Raw genomic sequence first — 21,535 nt, 5'->3', positions numbered from 1 at the left:
TGTCTCCAAAAATAAAAAGCACTAACTGTTATAACTGTTTAACATCACCATTATTTAGTGTGAAAGCTGAAAGTGTCTGCATGATAAATTGTGTCATTATTAAAAAATTTTATCTGGCAAAAGGAATCCTTTAATTCAGGACATTCCCTGTTTTCTATTAGATTAAAATAATACATCACAAGCTTCCAATTAAGAATTCAAAGATTTCCAATATCAAACGCTAACTGAAAATGACATGGTCAATCTCCACATATTATTACCCTTCTCCCTCATAACATTCGATGCCAATCAGCATAATACAATGCTGCCTTTTATCCGATTAGCCGCTGACATTTAGGTTTAATTGAATGCCCGTGCCAAAAAGGACAACCATGGGATCCGTTTGTCTTGCTTCAAAACAGTTTGGAGATTATTTTCAAATGATTCTTTGTGTGATTTATGAAATCATCCATCTCTCAGCTCTCCCCAGCCCCAAAGTCTTGCAGTGTCGTCAGCCTCCTCAATCTCGCTCTTGTCTCTCTCTGAGTGAACAATGTTGCAATGCAGTGAGCTTAGAGGGGAAGAATGCGACAACAGAATGGAATTACTGGAGAAATTATTGCATTTGAGACCGCAAGGAATGTGGCAGAGACGGGCTGAAGCGGAGGATTTGTTCACAGTGGTTATGGATGACCTACAGTGGGCGGTTTAGCCTATAGCTGAAGGGCTGTGTCATCCAGGCAGCAGGCTAAGAAACATAAAAGTTTACGTTACGCGCTTTTGATTTCAATGTATTCTGCAAAAATAAAATGCAAAAAAAAAAAAAGAAAAAGAAAGATAAACTACATATGACATCGGGGATGAGGTTGATTTCACATCCTTGCGTCTTGTGGGCTGCTGCAAGGATGGGTGGCAGCGAGGAATGCGGCGCGCTGAGGAGTACCCTGCGGAGAGGCCGATGAAAAGCAGACCGCTGGTGGCTCCCGGCCGGCATAAAGAAGTCTACTTGGCAGTAAAGCTGAGAGTCATGTGCCTCCATTTAAATGAGAAGGCAAGAAAAGGGGAGAGAGGCAGAGAAGAGGAGGGAGAGAAATACAGGCTGAGCTAAGAGGCTGGGGAGTCTGCCAAGCCAAGACACTTGAGGAATGCAGCAGCAGCTCTCTCTTTGCAGTAATACCATTACAGTTAGTGCTATCTGAGTCAGGAAAACTGCTCTTTTAGTCCAGTCAGCAAGTCTCATAGCCAGTGCAGACAGATGACAGGTAACACCATCAGAAGAAACGGGGAGTAATAGCAAAAATCGAACCCCGTCTCCTATCTAAGGGATTCCAATAACAACTGTATATTTGCTCTTTGTGTACCCCCCCCCCCTGAAAAAAAGAAAGCATGCATGTGACTGCAAATTGTTGGTACTTGTACATAGCTGCATGTCTGTCGACCAAGTATTTTCGGAGGCAAGTGAGCAATTGTCTTGTCTTGTCAGCGTTTGTGGAGCTGTGTGTGAGAGCGTGAGGCATGTGTTGTGACTCCTCCAGCCCTGGCAGTTAGTTAATAAACACAGGCCTGTCAACAGCTGCTGGTGATGTAATGTGGAACTTCTCCTCACTCTCCTTATCCTCCCGCCCCACCCTGCCTCCCGAACTCCCTCCACCGACACCACCACCTCCCTCCTTTCTATTTACAAGTCTTTACTGGGTGTTGCTGCAGACTTCCAGCACTGGCAGGAAGTTTAAGAGTGTGTGTGTGTGTGTGTGTGTGTGTGTTTGTGCGTGGCTCCCCCCTCCACCCCACCCCACCCTCTGCAACAGGGGAATTTACGACAGTATGTTTTCAGCTGCCATCAAAGGAAATTCCACATCATCACGTTGTCTTCCTAACGAAAACACCTCTGAGAGACTTGGAGCTTCAGAGCTGGCTACAAACCTGTTGAGTGGAGAGGATCCGGCCGGTGCAGAGTAAGTTTGGATTCCTGCTTGTTTGTCTTCTGACATTATGGGAGGATGAACAGCTTCACCTCCATTCATAGTGCAAATTGAGCAAACGTGCGCACAGCATGATGGGATAGGTGGCAATTAAATCAAGTTTTTTGCAACTAGAATTAACAAAAGCTGGCACATGCACAAAAAATGGTCAGGTAATCCATATTTACTGGTATGGTTTAAGTAAGGGTCAAGAAAAGCTGCGAATATTGTCTGTTTCCACTGTGAGTATGGCTTTTAGTATTTTAGCTAACGTTTAGCTAGCTTAGCACAAATGTTTTTTAGCATGACAGTTTAAGCAAGGTATGTTTAATGTTGTTTGTGCAGCACTGTGCACAAAGAAGTAACTTAATGTGCTTTGGCAAATCAATGCAAACACTACAAAATAGAGTCAATTAAAAAAAGAAGCTAGCATAGCACTTAGCTAATTACTTCACTGCAATAAAGACCAATGTAGTTTAAAAAAAGTTAGCAAAAAGTTAGGTAGATGCATTAAAGCATGATTTCTATATGAAAATGCTAATATTTATGTTCTGTTTAAGCACAGTAAAGTGCTAACACACAACATAAGATGATACAAACAAATAATCACAAACAATACCATCTCTTTAACTGGTGGTGAAAACGTTATTTGTTGACTTTTAAAGGAGCACAGGTTGCAAAGCAAAGCTTGTCCCTTGTTTTCAAATGCTGTGAAGATTAAACTGATGAAAAGGATGGCTGTGGGAGACGGCGCACAGGATAAACACGCACGGACACACTGTTGTTTCTCAAGCTGTCAGCAGCCTGCTGATGAAATGTGTGCGTTCGGTTCTTTAGTGAGTTGGCCATTGCACGATGCTCACATACCAAAGTGAGAGGGGGGTGGGGGGGGGCACAGTTGTGTATTTTGATAACAGTAGGAAAATTCCTCTGCCCTCTCTTGGCTTGCTGCATCACCCCTGGGCCTTTGGAGTATATTTTTCTGTCTTTTTTTTTTTTTTTTCTACCTGAAATGCTATCATGAGAGAGTTCAGCAGAGAGTCAGGCTGTCCGCTGAAGCAAGCTGGGTTACAGTGAAGGGTCCCACGACAGGAAGCGCAGTTGAATTTTTTTTCTCTCCAGGATGTATATTAAAGCATCCTACGCATCTGGCGGGATAAGCGCAGGGGAATTGCAGGGACTCCCCTCACGAACAGGATGACGACATTACAGTCATTGTTTTTTCAACTAGACCTCCAACCCTTCCTTTTTAAACCCCCACATAAAATTGTCTCCTGACCAAACAAGATTTAAAGCCGCGTGGACAAGTTCTGGCAGAATCTTTGTCATTTAAAGTGTCCGAGAAACACATTTTCTTGTTAGCAGATTATTTCCCTTCATCTTGTTTGACATGATGTTGGTAAGGAAGTAATTTAGGTGTTTGCATAAGTATAACATCTGAGAACCAGCCTTTTCGGTTTTCTCAGCAAGGGCCTCCGATTCCTGATTGGATGGAACGGAACATGAGTCATGTTATGCAAGCTTTACTGAACAAGTAGGCTTGTCAAATAAGTCAAATATTGATAATACAGTGCTCAAAGTGACAGCCCGTTCAATGCATCACTAAATAAGAAATAACGCAAAAAAAAGTTGGAGAATACTTGCGAAGACAGAACTGGAGCATTTGGTGATGAGAAGGAATATAAGCACGGATGATTTAAAATGCAGAGCTTGTTGTCACATAACTGTCTCCTTATTGCAAACATGCACCGAATGATTTACAAATGCCTCACAGTCCTCCAGCATGTCTCATAGCTTTGTGACTGTAAAAACATAATGAGGAGCTTTTGTGGAGGATCATCTTCACTCTTCCAGTCATGTTATCCCCCTTTAAGCATTATTCAGAAGTGCATGGTGGTTGTTATGTTAAATTTGTAAAATGAGAATTTGCTTCTTTTTTTTTTCTGCACTGTTTTACCACATGTACAGAAACCTTGCTAATTACAATTAAACCCCTTTCATTATCCCACAAGTCCATACTTCCCTTAATAATGTGGTTTAAATACCAGAAAGACAAACAAGCTCATGCAGCATGATCTCAAAAATGATAAAGATGTGCACATGTTCTGACTGGCCTTGATTAATGTGATTAAAACGATGAAATTCTCCAAGAAGAACACAGTTACATAAGGGGGCATTGTGTTGACATGGATCCCGTCTGTGTTGCAGCATCAGCATTCATTTTAAAGGGACTGTTAAATTGACCTCGTAGCCTTGACGATAGGCCTCTCATTTTCACACTCACGTGGTAAATACCTAAATGTTAAACATGTGATGATTACCAACACGGTATAAACATTGATACACTATGGCAGCAGCCATGAGCGCACTCTGTAAAAATTCAGAAAAAGACATAACATTCAGCTTAATGATCGGTTTGCTGACAGAGGAAAGACAACAGGCCAGTGTAAAGTATGGCTTATTGTTCAAGGCTCTCAGACACTGTAATTCCATGTTAGGCTGTGCCAGGCTACAGTTGGTGGTGCCAACTGTACCGGGACACATGCAGAGGCAGGATCAGACAGGCTGGCCAGCAGAGGGACTCAAAACATCCGATCAGCATAGACCATCTGTGCTGCTAGAATACAGATGGACCTCTCTCCCCGCACATTAAACCCCACATCAGACACTTGCATGCTTCAATTTTCTCCTCAGTGAATGGAAAGTAATAGCACCCCCCCACCCCCTATAGTCCCCTCCCACTTCCCTCGGTGTAGCAGGCGAATTAAATAGCGTGGACTCAAACGTATAATCTTCCCGGTCATTCATTCTTCTCCCCGGACATGGCAATCTGGATGAATCATTCAGAAGAAAAATAAAGAGGGAACAGGGCTCTTTACCGTGGGGGATGCCTCTGCTCTGACCCCGTTTCAGTCCCCCCCCCACCCTCATTCAAGGCAGGCAGAAACCAAATGAATTGGTTCCTGGGGCAAAGGGGGTGCACCAATCAATGTCCAATCCCCCTACCATCCATTTTCAGGAACTGGCACTTCCTGGCATTACAATTTCTTTTTTTTTGGGGCAGTGGGGTATTGATCACAGAGGTCCAAGTTAGCCGGGGGGGCTTTCATTTTTGAGACCTCTGTGTTTTCCAAAAGATTTGTAATAGATGTGAATGCTAATTGAAAACTCATGCAAAATGCACGTCTGGAATCTGGAGTCCTTGGCTCTCCAGGCCTCATTCTTTTCTTCCAGATGGCCATTTAAATATTTGCTTAAATTTATTTGCTCCATCATTTATTGCATAGTTTAATGTATAACCCATGACTAAATCAATTCAGAAACTCGAAATGCAGGCTATTCACATGTACAGACCAGAGGAAATTCTTTTATTGCAAATTCCACTGCACTTATTCCTCAATGAAAGGTTTTATTTTATGGGAAAAGGGCCAAAGTTCAAGCCACTTGATATCTTTGTTTGAACTTACCGTGACAAAGATTTCTTAGTTGTGGTGACTCTGTGCATAGTGTGAAATGAGAATATGCGTGGGTGAAAGCCTGACTGTATTGGCTACAAAGGGCAGTATTGTCACTTGTGGCAGAGTGTGGTCTCTGTATCACTTGGAAGTCAAAAGCCAGAGGGCGGAGCAACAGTGTGTCTTTAGCAGGACCTGCTACTTACTGTATGTGCAGGATTATTCCAACTTCACCATTAGAAAAAAATTTAGAGAGTCCCAGTGAAAGGCCAGTGATTGCAATAAATGCACAGCTGCCTAATTCTTCTCAGCTTACAAAGGAACAGTATCAAATCTGAGTCATGACCATCCATATTCATGGACAATCTGGGCTTATTATCACCATTTATCCATGAGGCTCACAGTCTGTTTTCAGTACAGCAATCTCTCAATGGGTTTAAGTGTTATCATTAAGCTGTTATCCCCTCACATTATCCCTGTTGTAGTTTGGAGCTGTCTGGGGCTGTGTGACCTCAGCTGGGTCCTCTCTTGTTCCTGGAGCAGATGTTAAAAAAGAGAGAGAGCCCCCCCCCTCTCCATTTAGGTTGTACACACACACACAGACACACACACACCATCCTGCCGCGCCTCCTCCCTTCACCCTGGCATCTAATTAGGCCTACAGCACAAAGACTCCCAGATGTCAGCGTCCTCCTGGCCTCCTTTGATTATATCCTTTCCACCCCACTGGCTGGTTCGCCGACTGGCTGGATGGCTGGCTGGAGGCCGTGTGGACTATAGGCGTCGACGCGTGTCACTCCGCGTAGGTCAACACTGGACCGGTTTAACATATCAGTAATTGCTTTTGGTGTAAATCACAGGAAAACAGGAAGGAAGGGAGCATGGAGGCCGCAGAGAGGCCCTAGGTGCGTCATTAAATGTAGGCAAAGCAGTATTTATTTTTGTGATATGATATGTAGGACAAAGTCACATCCACTATTAGTCACCAAACTAGTATCACTGCATATTTGAAATAGCATTTGTCATGGCCAACAGTCGCTGGAAGAGTGTTTCATTTCCTTTAAAAGCAAGTAACCAAGAAACATTACAGCGTGGAGACAAGTTTGTCAGCTGATGAAAAGTGGTCATGGAGCTGCTTTTTTTTTTTTTTACAGACATCAGCTTTCAACAGCCAATCAGATTTCCACGCCCCCATGAACACTGGTTCTACCCACTGAATTCTTAATGGATGAGATGTTGATTACCACTTCTGTGAAACATATTGGAGAACTGTTGCGTAGTTGTATAGCCTCAAACAATAGAGCCTCAAATAAGGAAAGGCATTCAAACGATTATTATTTTTATGTCGTTAAACACATGTATGCAGTTAAACAGATGGAAAGAGGAATGAAAACATTACTGACAACTACTGCATCGACGTTGCTGTAGGGGTCTGACATGTAAACTCAGATCAGATTGATGGAGCTTAAGGGAAACTGACAGCATAAAGACTAAGCGTCATTTGGTTTGTTTGACTGTCAAAGGTAGGAGTTTTCCTGGGTGTTATCGCTTGCTCTTATCTGAATGCCCCTGATATCTGGCTCTTAATATGTTTGCTTAATGTTTATCACTTCCGATCCATGCACTACCTCATCCCTCACACTTTCTACACCCTAAGGAGAATGTTGTTAGTTTTTTCTATATTGAGTCTTGGCAATCAGGCGCAGTGCTATAATCCATTTTAATCATTTACTCTAAATTTCCTATAACCCCCCCCCCCCCCCCCCCCCCCCCCCCTATCTCTGCATCCAAGGGATTACTTCCTCCTTTAATCTCCAGCGTAAAGGGACCAAACTGAAATGTAATCTAAACATAGACCAGACTATTTCATCTGATGCAACACACATGCACAATTAGTCATTACAAAGCCAGGGAGAGAGAGACAGGCTCTGATGTTTCTGTGTCATTAAAGACATTCCCTTTCACATCCTGTTCACTGATTAGACAACTTCCTTCTACTCTAGATAGCCGGGGGGTGGGTGGGTGGGGGCATTCAGAAATGGGGCAGACGGAGACTGCGTCGTGTTTAGAAATATAACATCGGGTCTGGATGAAAACTTAGCGGCTGGTCCTGCGTGCAATCTGACATTTGCGGCTTCGTGTCAATAAGTTTGGACTCGGCAGATCGGCGGTGGATGGAACATGTCATGTTGATGTGTGGGGATGTTTGACAAGTTCAGTCACGCCGCTGAAGCTTCAGACAGGGTGTAACAGATACAGCCTACAGCAGATGCAAAAGGGGGGCTTTGGGGATGCCGTTTTTGGAAGTGCGGTTGCATAAGTAGTTACATAAGACACATCCAGGATTCATCAATGCATTCATGCACACAGTAATACAGTCTGTGTTGCGCAGAGAAGGTCACTGACCCCCGAGGCGTCCATCAGCCGACCTCTGACCCTGTCTTCGCCGACGAGGAAGTGCTATGCTTACTCTGCGCACCACCACAGTGAGTCTAAAGCCGTGGGCTCTTTGTAAAGAAGTAGTATGCGTGAAGTGAAGTGTTTATCTTCTGCTGTGGCCTCAGTCAGGCCAGGTCGGACTGGTTCCCAGCGCTGTTTGGAGAGGCCTAGAAAAACAACAGGGCTGAAGCTTGGGGTTTGGGTTGGGTTGGAGGGTGGGATGCCTGGGTGACGCTGAGAGCAAGCAGCAAGATCTATCTGGAGCGTAGTGATCCTAGAGTCTCGTCAGGCCTGAGGAGAGAGGTCCATACTTCCGCTCCCTCTCAAAGCTTTTTTTTTTTTTTGAGAGAAGGTACTGCTATAGAAAGTGAAAGAAATGGCAGAGAAAAGAAAGTAGAAGGGATAGTTCAACAACTCTGTATGAAACTGCTGCCTCTGCTGTTCTGGACTTGGACTCTGATCTCCTGTAAAAGGTGAAAGCCCTCCCGACAGCGGAAACGTGCCCCACCGGACATGAGGTACTCCTTGTTGACTTTCTCCCTCTCCTACTCCTCCCCCTTCTCCCCTCCCTCCAGGGCTTCCCAGGTGTGTGGATCGCTGCGGGGCAGAGGGACCATGAACAGACACCTGGAGAGCAGAGAGCAGTTAAAGAGATTGTCTCTTGACAGCGGCCTGCCGGTAAGTCAATCCCCAACACTAGCAGTGTATGTTAGGTCAGTGAGACAGGAAATAGACACTGTGGAATGCCCTTTTAGGCTTTAGCTTCTTCCCTAAAGGGGAAATGTATAGAATTTGTTTTTAATGTTTCTTTTGGCTTAAAATTGTTGAGGTCAAACTTGTAAATGAAAACCACTTTACTGCTGCATCAACTTTCCCATTGCCTTTAAAGAAAAAAACAAACATGCCTTTCATAGGATTTGTGATTGTGATTGGTTGTTGTCTTTGGGACCATACTGTCATGGCTGCAGTTTGTTTGGACTTCATTTCCCATGGAGTACCTCGTTGGTGACGCAGTATATTTTCTCTTCAAGGTTCCGCAGGTGGCGCTCTTTTATGTCTTCATACATTGTGACTAACGCTGCTCACCGCTAACTGTCCACTCTCTTTTGTTTATTCTGCTGGCAATGAAAAATGCTTCGCTTCCTGTGCTCGGGCAAATCTTTCCCAGGAAGGAGCCACTTACGTTGAGGGTGTAGAACAAAAAGATCAGGGTGTGAATGAGACAAAAATGGTAAAGAAAGTGCACATTAATGGAAATGTCACATACAGTACAGACACATCTACGCGTCAAAAGGCAGAGAGAGAGAGAAAAAACAGCCCCCCTCTGCCCCCCATGACTTATTAGTGAAACACACTGTGGCTACTGGTGATTGACAGGCTTATCTCTATGCTGCGCTGCACTTGTGAATCACAGGAGTGGAAACTTGTTTTGGCTCAGGGTTAACTGAAGGTGAATCCGCTTGCGAGTGCCTCTTTGGAATGTCAAGTGCAGCCATATAGTGGCTGCTGTGTTGTGTCTGCACGGGGGCAAAGAAGCCCCCCACACACACACACACACACACACACACACACAAGTGCATACTGTACGGTCACTGCACAGGAAATAGTAAATCAAGAGGCTTAAAATAGCATTTTTGATATAGGAAATGCAGAAGTCATCAAAGACACATTTGCTGGAGATGAAATGGCAACAGTTGAAGGCTGCAGTTACTCGGGGTGTTTCTCTTTAAAGGAAAACTAGGGTACAGCTCGAAAAACTATAAAACCATTAAGTAATACACAGTCATAAGCTGCATTTCTGGGGCAGCTTTGTAGTTCACGGTGTGCTTTGTTGCACGTTACCTTGCGCGAGGCTTTAATGAAGCCGAAACATGTCAACATACTTTATCTACTTGACCCGACTTAATGACTCGCTGCTGATCTACCTGCTGCCCTGGTGAACACATCGGTTTCTTGCATGGCTCTTATGTAGTCTATGTATCCATCAATAATATTCCTATTAATCACTGCAACTAACAATTATCTTCATTATCCGATCTGCTGATTATTTTTTTTTTGATATATCCAAATAGTTGGCTATTCTGTCACCCCACCCCAACATGAATAACCATCATAACATCTGCCTTGAAATTACATAACATTCACTAATTGCTTTGCCCAGAGCGATGCCTGTATTTTCACTTCTCATCCAGATGTCCGTGGCTACACCCTCTCACTGGATCTAAAAAAAAGAAAATTTAAAAAAAGGCATCCTGGGAAATGTAGGAAAATCACTGACTAGATTGACGAAGAAACTAAATCATAAATACCCATCATTTTTAATTCAAAGAACATCAAAATTTAATCTTAACAGTATAAAAAAAAACAGATCTTGATGTTGATATCTCTTTTTGGGATTTGGGCCACAAACGGCTCAGTCTGTCAATCATTTCCTACTTAAACAACAACATGAAAGTGAATCTGGAAGACGCACACTTGGAGTGACACACTTGAATCCTCTCACTGAGACAAGACACTCCCTCATTTATAATTCATTCACAGCGGGTTCGCTTTGTGAATGTGTAACTTCTGCGACACAGTGGACGATTAGTTGGTGATGCGGTTTTTTTCTTATCTAATGACTGCGTGATTCATAAAGGCTTTGCGAGCATTATCACCGCCACTTATGGTTATTATGTGATATGAGACGTACTGTAGCTTTAATTGCTTTAATTGGATACACAGCGACCTGATTTACTGTGCGACTGAAAGTAGGTCAAATTTGTGATATGGGTTTATGATTCAACGTGCTCACATTGGTCCACTCAACTATCCATGCATGCAGTATTTTTCCCCCATTTTCCATTTTTCCTTCTTTTCTCCTCTCTTGTGCACTCATTCACTTTCTCCTCCCCTTGCTCCTCACAATTAAGTCAGTTTCTTTGTCTTACTTTATCTTTTTCCTCTTTCTCTCCTCTCACCTAATGATTTATTCTCACTCGGGGCAGCAGGAGCATAAGGGTGCTGGATAGTGGGACATGAGGAAGCCCAGAGCATTTTGGTAAAGGTCCAGCATAGATCTGGTGGCAGTGTGCACATTTGATTCCATGGCATGGCCAGCCATGGAAAGTGCACATTGCTTTCTTTTGTATAGCACATTTGAAGATGAAGAAGAAGTTTCTTACCCAGTTTGATTCAAGTGAAATGAATGTAACTGTCTTCCTGTCTTCTGTCTTTTGCTGTTTTCAACATCATATTGAATCAGTGACCTCTCCCTGAACCATTGTGAATATGATGTTATTTTTATGATATACAGTAATTTAGAGGGTCAGGCCGGTCTAATGAGCCTTTGTTCAGCTGTAAGTCACTTGAGTTTGAGGCCAGTGAGTTTAAGTTTGTTTCTAAACTACAACCTGGGTCTTTATCCTTCCTAGCACTGATAGGGGACTTGATATCTCTGGCCCTTGTGGCCTTGCTGGCCCTGGCACAGATAAACCTACTAAGTCTTGTAAACACTCCTTTTCCTGGGAGGATATGAGCCTCTGATACATTTATTTTTTCAGGCATCTGAGAAAACACAAGAGAGGACGGTTTCTGACATTCCGTCAGACGACAGGCATGTGCTTCCATGTTCTGCTTTTCCCTCTCTCCTGTCACCTGTGAACCAGTTTTGGCCAGTTGTCTGAATTTACATGATGCAGAGGTTTGCCTGCTAACAATGCATTTTACATAACACAGTGCGTGACCGGGACAGATTACCCTGTGCTGCTCGCTCAGTTTTATCACAAGGTTGTCACCCTTGTTGCGGAAGATTACACACAAAGTGGTTGGCCTTGTTTTGTTGTTTTCATGAATTTTAGCCGCTCCATGTGTTTTATGGCTTGTTAACATTATGAACATGAGAGATTTCCCACTGGGGATGCCGCTGACAGATTTTCAGTTCGCACTAACACACAAAGCTGGAGACAAAATACCATATGTCTGCTGAGGACCAGGTAAAATATTTATATCTGCTCTTCTTTGGATGGATTACATGGCCTGGCTTCATACAAAGCTTCTATCAATCAAACTATGGGTAATTTGGTGAACATAGAGCTTGAATGTCAGTCTGGACCACCACCTCACACATGTATAATGCATTGACGCAGCATATGTTTCCTCAATGTATGCAGGCTGGAGGGAATTTTAAGGGAATTTTTCCTGCATGTGTGTTTGCTCCAAAGCTGCTCAAAGCCACAGGCCTTATTCAAATAAGTAATAGACTTGAAGGTCTTTGTGTTTGAGTGTGTGTATGTGTGTGTGGCATTGCGCATTTTGTGAGTGAAGGGAGTGAACCCCTTAGTCAGCATTATCAGCCATTTATTGATGCATTTCATTACACCGCTCCTCAGCTGTGATAAGAAATAGGTTGGGTCGGACCATCTAATCTAGATCAGGTTATGTAGCTCGGGGACGGCCCAGAGTAGCAGCAGATATAAGCAGCGCTTGCGAGTAACTGGGGCACCATTTGCATTACATAACTGCCATGTTGCTGGGTTGATTCTGTGCCTCTATTTATTTTTATCATTTGATGCCCGCCTGCGGATGAGACTCTCTTCGTCATGCAGGGATGTGCACGGTGAGCCCGATGGCCGCGGACGGTCTGTGAGCTGTTGCTAGCTGCTGCCAGCCAGCTTTAACTAGGTCACCGCAGAAGCTCTGTCAGGGGTCTATCCTATATGCTAGGGGCTATTACAGGGGGTTTACTTCAGAATTTCCATGGAGGTAAACACTCACAAAAATATACAGTGGAGAATGTTTGAATAACTAAAGACAGGGTAATCTACCAACGTATCATCTGTGGTGCAAATGAATCAGAAAGTTCCTCTTATTTGATTGATTATACTTGCAGGGGCATAACAATAGATCATGGATGGCTGAAGAGAATTGATGCAGTGACATCGATAGGTTTCATCATTTGCTTTGGCGGCAGTTGAGGCCAGGAGAGTTGAAATCTGGACAATGGGGTGAAGCCTGGGCAGAGCTGAGGTGGAACAAACAAGTGGTAACTCCTAAAGTGTTGTCAGGAGGTTTTTTTGTTTTGTTTTGGGGCGCCTCTGGTTTTTGATAAAAGTCCCATTCATTTTAGATTATTTCATGTTAGTGTCAGCTGAAGCACTTCAAAGCTTGACCAAACAGAAAACTCTCCTGGCTGAATCAGTAGTGGAGACAATGAACAGCAGTGTTGGAAAATATCTGGCTCTTTGATAAAAAGTCGAAAATACACCCAGGTGCATACAGGTATAACTGTACGCCTTATTTTGTAGGTTGGCTGAGGAGCTGATTCATTCTTCGGTACAGGTAATCAATAACATCCCAATGTGGAATACAGGTTGGGTTTATGACCAATGCATATCCGTCATAACCGTCGATTTACTTCAGTCACGTCTTCGGTGAACGCACCTGGCCTCTATCACTGTCGGCACAGGAGAGAATCGCGTGTTGCAGCAGTGAACACGAACACTGATGGAAGTAGGAATGTGGAGAAGAGAACTTGCAGAGGGCTTGAAGCTTTGCCCATTTTCACACCTATGTGCACCTGGCCTGACAGTCAGATTGTGTTTTTTTTTTTCTTTTTTGTTGGAAAGTTACAAAGTTTGGCGCAACACAGGCATCCCTTATCCGACCTGAGATGAAAGGCGCTGCTAAACTGGCTAAAGGTTCGTAATCACCGCAAGGCAGTTCTGCAAGCTTGTGGTGGCTGATTGGAATGGATATGTACGAATGTGCTGTCACGTATCATTGCCTATCATTGCCAAAAAATGCACTTCTTTATCGTGATCATTGGTTTAATCCATGTCTGCACCGATTGCTTAATGCCTCCGTCTCATTTCCATGTAACAAAAGAGATCTGTGCATCGAATGCATTTCCTCAAACCGCAAAGTAATACTCATCAACCCAAGGATCTTTAAATTGGTGAGAGGTGTTCTTAATTTTCTTGCCAAAATTTATAATGTGTGCAGCAGTGCAATCATGCTCAGAGATAATTGATAACAAAAAGCCAAATTGAAAACACTCTACAGGGGAGGGTTAATAATCAAGTGCTCCACATTACTGATTAAACGCTTGCTGCATAGTTGTGAGTTGTATTGAATTAACAGCATGTGGTGCTGCTTTCCTGTTTATCTCCAAAGTATTTGGATTAAATCCCCCTGGCTTTTGTCAAGCCTCCTCCTCGTATAAAGTCTTTTACGCGCTGATTTGCTGCCATGCTGTTATATCAAGCTGCAACTTGTTTCATTGGCCCATTCCACTGGCGAAAGTAAGACGATAAAATTGTCCCAGAAAACAAGCTCCAAAACAGACAAATTAGTTTGGTTTATGCTAAATTTAAGTGCAAATGAATTAGATGGCAAGCCAGCATGGAGTCCGTTTGACAAAATTGGATTTCCTCCTCCTCCCCCCACAGCCCATTACAGCTGGTTGTTACAATGCAGAATAGAGACATAAAACTAAGCAGGGGAGCAACTCTGTAGCTGGATGGGAAGAAATGCTCAGTCTAATCTGATTGGCTCCCACATCGTCAGGCAGACAAATGGAGAAGTTTGATATTATTACTGAGCAGCTCAAACTAATTGAGTGTAATTATACAGTAGAAATCCACCGACAATGCCATCCTCAGCGAGGGCCCCGTTCTCACGCCATGTATACTACAGGATGCCAAGCTCCGGGGACGAGTGCTCACTCAGTGTGTCAGCTTGATTCTTGAGTAACTGGTATAAAGTGTGTTTCTGAGTCCGAGGCTGACAATTTGGTTGGGAGCCAGTTACATAAAAAGATTTAGACTCTGCTTGGAGCAGCCTCTCCTTTTTTTTTTTTTTTTCTCAGAGCGCTCAGTCTCTCACACTTCATCTTGAGTGTTTAAATGAAGTTTCTCAGCGGGGGTACACCAGCCTCTGGCCGGGCCTCTGACAGCTCCCTCGGCGTGCAGGTGACATACCACACATACCTGGGCTAGCCGCGTGGGTAGCCACGGGGCCGCGGGTTGTGGGAACCCAGCAAACTCTGGGACACTCGTTGACTCTCAGAGGCAGAGGAGGTGGCTTTTTTTTTTTTTTTTCCCTCCTCTTGTCTCATGGGAACCGTCTCCTCTGTCAAGAACCCCACGAGGAGCAATTACAACCTCGGCTTTTCCCTAGACTCCAGTCTGAAACCCGACAGCTTCCCCCATAACCAACCACACGCTGTGGATAAGTCTAAGCGGCCTCCATCCGCTTGTAAAATTGGTTTAATAATTGTCGAGGCTGTTTTGATATGAGCCACTCGTCTGTTTTTCCAACCTCCAAGTAACGAGATTTGGCAGTCCCCAGTTAATACCTAGCCCCTGTTTTTATTAGAGCAATTATATAATATTTTACGGCTGTCGGCATCATCTGCTGTGAAGTTGAATGCTTCTTTCATTTTTTTGATGAGCGATTTGCACAACATGAGAATTAGCTGACGGGTGTTTGTAGAGACTTGAGTAGAGTTTTGAAACAAATATCAGGTTAGTAAAGGAAAAGATCACCGCAAGTTTTCTAAAGGTGATATTGAACCAAGCGTTCTCGCTGACCTCCTTGTTCTCAGCTTGGCATGTGAACTTTCTCTTTTTCCCTGCCAGTGACATGCTGATGTGCGCTAATGTGCGCTGAAACCTCTGACCCATATCACAAGTTGCATGAACACTATGTTACATGCCTCAGTAACGATGCTTTGAAACATAAAATCGCATTTGCCCTCTGAACACAGGTTGATGTTCTAAACACTGTTATCTCGCGGGTCTAAACGGTTTATTGCGTGTCGCTTAATCAAAGACACTTTAGCAATAATCATTTGGAAAATGAATAACAAAGCTTTTGGGGCTGCTCCAGACTGATGGAGGGTTTTGTTTTTTACTTGTAGTGAGAAAGAGACAGAGTTTCTGCTCTGTGTGTGTCCCGTCTCACCCAGGGCTCTGTGCCAGCTTTTGTAATTGGATGTCCATTTCCCCTCATCCAGTGAGACCATCCTCTATGTCCTTCTAGTCGAGGGGCCAATTAGGGATTCTCCTCTTCCAATCATGACGGAGATCAAAGCGGATACCGGGGCCGCGTGCGGCCTTAGTCACATGCGTTGTTCCCCCAACATTAATGCATTGCACCAACCTCTATTCACCCTGTGGTTTCCCTCAAAAGAACCCGGTGGCAGGAGCACAAAGGCCTTTTGAGAGGCCTGAAGTCGCAGGGACAAGGAGAAGACAGTCCTCTCTCTATCTGCCAGTGTTATCTCCCCACAGGATCAGACACTTGGAACCATTCAGTGCGTCCTCTGATTTACTCTGGACTCAAGTGGAAGATAAAGACTCACACAGTGAAGGAGTAAATTTGTTGTTGTTCAGCTCGATTCGCTCGAGACTGAGGTTAAAACATGACGTGTTTCTATTTTACTTGGAATAAGGCTTTGATTATGCCAGTGTTATACTTAAAATTGATCACATTACACCAAAAAGTGTGATCAGATCACATGCTTGCATTTGCCCTGAAGAAGTTGTGCATTCCCTTCTCTTGTGACTGTAATTCATAATGATGCAAAGTCAATAGTCTGTGTTTCCCCAAACAGGTAAGGACAAACAAGTCATTTGTCCAGTTAACTAATCACAGCATCTTTGTTAAACTCATCCTCGATAGTTACGTTTCCAGGTCAGTTTGTAAAATCTGTGTCACATTTGAAATCACTAAAGTAAACTGACCCTGGGTAAGTACAGATACTTCCCTTAGTACTTATACTACTAATACTAATAGTACTTTTGGCTCATTAACATACTTTTCAAGATTTTTCTCATTTATAGAAAGGATATGTTATTATTATTTATGGCATGTTACATACAGCTGGCGCAATACATCTACATCACATCAATAAACACTATTATCTTTTGGGTTTGCTGTGTTGAAACAGAGGCTGCTTTCAGCAGAGAAACTTGAAACATGATCCAAACACTGTAGTCAGTAGAGATTATTCCAGGGTGTTAACCCTGTCCACCTGGCACTCAAGCTCCATTTCCAGGCGTGTTTGTTTATCATATCCAGATAAGGCACCATCTTTGGACACAACACTGGCACTGCAAACTGGCAGAGGGTAGCTAACAGGATTGGACGTGCAGATTAAGACCCCGGTGTATGTGGGAAGAGGCAGAAATGGGAGGCTGAGGGGGGGGGGCTGCATCTGTCAGCAAAGGGAAGCACCACCTCCTCACCTTGCAGCCGGGGCGGGACAAGCTCGCTCTATGTGCCCCCTGGCAGACGGGGTGTGGGTGTGAGAGGCAGAAGGTGGTGCAGTGGCAAGGGTGCCCTGTCTATTCTTCTGCACAGAGGCCGCCCTGTGATCACATCCTCCTCATCAGGCGCTGAGCCAAACCCTCAGCTGGGATCTGAGAGAGCTCTTTCATTCTGGCTTTTTTACAGCTTAAAATGTGGTGGAACCAGGCTCGTTTTTTGGGGGGGTTCAGTGATCTAGATGTCTTGTAGATGGTTTATAATACGTCAATGTTGTGTCATACACTTGTTTTATTTGCCCCCAAAGCGGCCGAAGAAAAAGGCCATCATAACTCATTTCACTGCGTCGGACAGAGTAAGTTCTAGTTCGAGCCACTTGGTGTTGATGGATTGGAGATGTCTGGTGCACAAGAATTCCCATCATTCTCATTATTACAGGCTTGTCTGCATAGTAAGCGTTTCAGCCGTGTTTTTCAGTCATCCATCTTGGCGTGTAACCGCAACCCGAGGCGCATTTTTAAGCTGTTTTTTTTTTTTTTTTTCCATCTTGTACAAAAAACTACAGTCATTATGTGTTGGGGCTCGGCGCGCTGCCAAAAGCACGGGTGACCTACACTCAATACTGTGTCTGAACACATCCTGTGTAGACACTGATAGAGTGTAAGATGTTATTTTTAATGAATGCAATCGCAGCAGTGAACAGCGATGGTCTTCATGTGTGGCGTGTCCGCTCTTTTTGGCCTCAATAGCCCCAACTTTTGATCCCAGCTTTAGTCCCTTGTGTACGACTCTGTGTTGGTTGGTGGTCTGGGAAGTGCCATAACGACCTTAGAAACACTTCCTGCCGAGTGCAGGGAAATATTTACATGTTTCCGCATTAGCTCTCACCATTGAGTAAACACATACAGAGACCCACTTTAAAGCTAACATTTAAGGTACGGCTCCACATAAGTGCTTAAACCCCTCGCTTGTTTGTTTTCAAACAGGTTGATTGATGACGACTTGAGTGCACGTTTGTGTGCCAACGTGCGCGTTAATATATGGACGTTAGGGACAGGCATTTTCAGTAATTCGCTCACATGTGTTGTCAGTGTGTGTTCAAGCAATTGTTCGCATGCAAATGAGCTTGTATTTGCATGTGAGTCTTAAGACGGGTTTGTTTCCTCATATTCATGCCTGAGGAGACTGTGAGGCTTATTATGGGGGGGGGGGGGGGGATAGACGCCTTCTAGGGCAATTGTCTCACTCAGCGGAGGCTATACTGGTCAGACTTGTGTGGTGAGTTCCTACCAGGTGTTCATACAGAGGAGTGGTGCTTCCTCACACCTGGCGACCTCTTTGCTTTTAAAGGGTTAGAGGTTGAAACTAAAAAGGGTCGGGGGTTGGGACCTGGTTTTAATTTTGTGCAGTACGTTCTTACATACACTGATGTAACTGCAGTGGAATTTCAGTGCAATTTACAAATAGTCTCTAACTTGACAAATGATATAAATTATTCAGTAATTCCTACTGCAGTGTAGTCTTACGGCCATGCCAGACCACAATAATTGCCCCTAATTTATTATATTTATATTATTTCACCATTAATCTTATTGAAACCCTGACAAATGGACCATCTCATCTGCTAAAGACGTATTACCAAAATAGTCAGTCATTCCTTCCCACATTCCATTTTCTGGCCATCCCAGACCAAAATCATTACATGGGTATTAGTGTCATGATGCCCCTCTCACTGACAAATGAAGCATCCCTAAAATCACCAAAACAGGTTTTCAAATCCAAGTCTTTATTATATAGACACGGTCACTCCTACTTACTGATTACTTCTGCATGGACTGGTTGACTGCAACTGCATAATGGTTTTAAACTGGTTTTGATGCACAGATGACTGGGGGCATTAGCTTCAATGATTCTCCCTGATAGTGAAAACACAGTGTGTCTGCCCAATACATGTCTAAGTCATTCGCTATTTAATTAAGGTCTTGTGATGACGCGGAACCAGCTTCAGTGGAAAACAGTTAGTCACTTGCAGGAATGCGTTGAGGGCAGGGCGCCAATTTTTTATTTATTTTTTTTTACACCTGCATCCACCTCAGTTTGCTTCACACAACCTGACCGGCGTGAAGCTACCGTGTCTGATGTCATAAATTCCTCGACGAGGCTCGCCCAGTGCGCCTGTTGACTGATGAGTTTGTAATCTGTGCTTGAGCGGGAGCACCACCTGCCACTCAACTCCCATCAATCACAGCCATAGCCACAGGTCACAAGCTCAATCCTCTGAAGGGAGAAAACACAGCTTATGTAGGTCAGCGGGAGCGGTATATTCATGTTCAAGGTTTGCAGCTATGTCAGATGTAGAGGTAGATATATTATTTGTTTCCCCATTTAAAAAATAATAATGTTAGACCATTTAGCAAACGTTCAGATAATGTTCTGAGTTGCTGCCGCTCAAAACACCTTTTAAATCCAAGCGTCGAAGCAACTTCCCGGCCTTTTTGTCACTTTTTCGAAAAGCAAACAGATTGAACAAACAGATTTTTTTCTTTCCTCGGATACTGGATTTTGGATGGATTTTTGGTGGATAATTTAGTGGGAGAAATGTGACAATGTCTCCAGAACAGCCTCCCTGGTTTTCCACTCTGAAGCAGAGAGCTGTCATTATCTATTGTGCAGCCTGCCTGACCAGAGCAATCTGAGTGAAACGTAACCTGCAATCTGGGATTCAAAATTCATTGTCTGTGTTTCCTTTAAGAAATTTGTTTGCAGAGGTGGTAAGCCCTGATTCATGAGCCCGGAAAAAGCGGTTGAGAAAAACAGTCTCACCAAAAGGTCATTTTTCTTACTGTTTTTGGTCTTTTGATCATATCACATGATCTTCCTTCACAGTTGGAAGTTGTAGATGTAGTGTCTTTTTAATACTTTCTGTACATGGTGGCTTAAAATGCATTTAAAGTCCGTTCTATGCTTTGACAATGGTAAATGGTAAATTTCCCGCTTGCCATATTTGTGCAAGGCGGAGATTAATCGGTATAGATCTTGTTTGAAGTGTGGTTGCTCATCGAGTGAAAGTGCTACATTTACTGTAAGCCCAGTGCTTTGGAAGCTGTGGAATGACTCGCTGGTCAGAAAAGCTTTTTGTCTTGTCACCAAGTGAGACAATCAATCTGTACTCGCTCGTTCAGATAAATGACAGTGGTTAAAAACCACCAGCTCAATGTAAAATGAAATGTTTTGAGACAAGAAGTGCCCTCCAACCACTATCCCCCCATCAAATAGACCCACGTGTCAGCCTTGTGAAAAGTGTATAGACCAGCACAAAGTAGTTGGATCCAGATCCCCTCTTTTCCTGCCAGAACTCACGAGTCATACGGTATATTCGATTTCAAACTGAGGCGCTGCACTCGTGATGAGACAGGAAAATACTCCTGAAGCAAATGTCAAGGAGTCCTTTCACTGGCTTTTTTTTTTTGATACTCCTGTCGCTCTGCCAGTCGGCTGCACGAATGCGTGTGCACATTTTTCCTCCCACTTTCTGCTGCCAAGCCTTTCTTTACATTGCCTCAGAGCTCTGTCTCTGCGAGTGGCAGCAGCAGCAGCAGCAGCAGAGGTAATAGTGGAGCGGCCAGTGTTCACAAGCCACATCATGACTGAGTGTGAGTTTTGCACAGAAGCTGGAGTCACAGAAAGTGGAATGTGAATTAGCTCACTCCGTTGACATGCTAGTGTTTTATGTCTTTACATACAGGCACAAATACTGTCAATTTACTGCTTCACACACAAGTATAAAAAAGCGCACACACACACACACACACACGCACACACACGCTCTCCTGGGCAGAAAACCACACTTGGTCTTGCCCAGGTGATTTAATCTGACTTGACTTGCTATTTAAATATTGACAAGAGCTGATGTGGCCTTGTTGAAGAGAGAAGAGAATTCAGACGAGGCACTTTGCTGCCAAGGCTGCACGACTGCCTGCTGCATCATCATCCCAACGCACACACACACACACACACACACACCGCCAAATGCAAACACACACATCCACACAGGAGCAGGCAGCAGCTGAGACGCAGCGAGGCAGCTAGGGCAGAAGTGGGGAACGAAGCGGAAGAAGAGAAAAAGGCGAGCAAACGAGGTAAAAAAGCGGACACAGGATGAGCCAGTTCGTGGACCACGGCATCGTGTCAGTCTGCGGGAGGATCCGAAACGTCCCCCTGCTGGAGCTGCTGGCGGTGAGTCTCGGTCCATACGTTACCCTCTCCGATCCCTCCATCCCTCCCAGCCCTCCATCCGTCGAGGAGGTATCTGGGACAGGAGGCAGGCTGTCTGGAGCTGGAAGTAGGTCTGACTGGGTGATAATCAGGCTAACATCCTGCCCTCCAGTCTGCCCAAATCCACAGCCACCTACATCGCTCGTGCCCCAGACAGGAGACAGGAATTGCCCAGGG

At 44.1% G+C, this 21,535-nt stretch overlaps 1 protein-coding gene across 4 annotated transcripts in view; it reads left to right on the top strand.

The window, feature by feature from the left end:
• Nucleotides 1–1,392: 1,392 nt before the first annotated feature.
• Nucleotides 1,393–21,535, top strand: part of LOC130165303 (nck-associated protein 5-like) — a 126,045-nt gene continuing 105,902 nt past the window's right edge. For 2 of the 4 annotated variants that reach the window (XM_056370458.1, XM_056370457.1), the window contains exons 1-2: nucleotides 1,393–1,934; nucleotides 8,410–8,512. In XM_056370458.1, the coding sequence (XP_056226433.1) occupies nucleotides 1,567–1,934; nucleotides 8,410–8,512 (471 nt within the window). In that variant the 5' untranslated portion in view covers nucleotides 1,393–1,566. Of the gene's footprint in view, nucleotides 1,935–8,409; nucleotides 8,513–21,134; nucleotides 21,320–21,535 lie in introns of those variants that run through there. The other 2 variants (XM_056370452.1, XM_056370453.1) reach the window with 2 other exon arrangements.

Source organism: Seriola aureovittata, chromosome 24, assembly GCF_021018895.1.
Source record: "Seriola aureovittata isolate HTS-2021-v1 ecotype China chromosome 24, ASM2101889v1, whole genome shotgun sequence".
Lineage (NCBI taxonomy): Eukaryota > Metazoa > Chordata > Actinopteri > Carangiformes > Carangidae > Seriola > Seriola aureovittata.
This window is presented reverse-complemented; position numbering and strand designations above follow the sequence as displayed.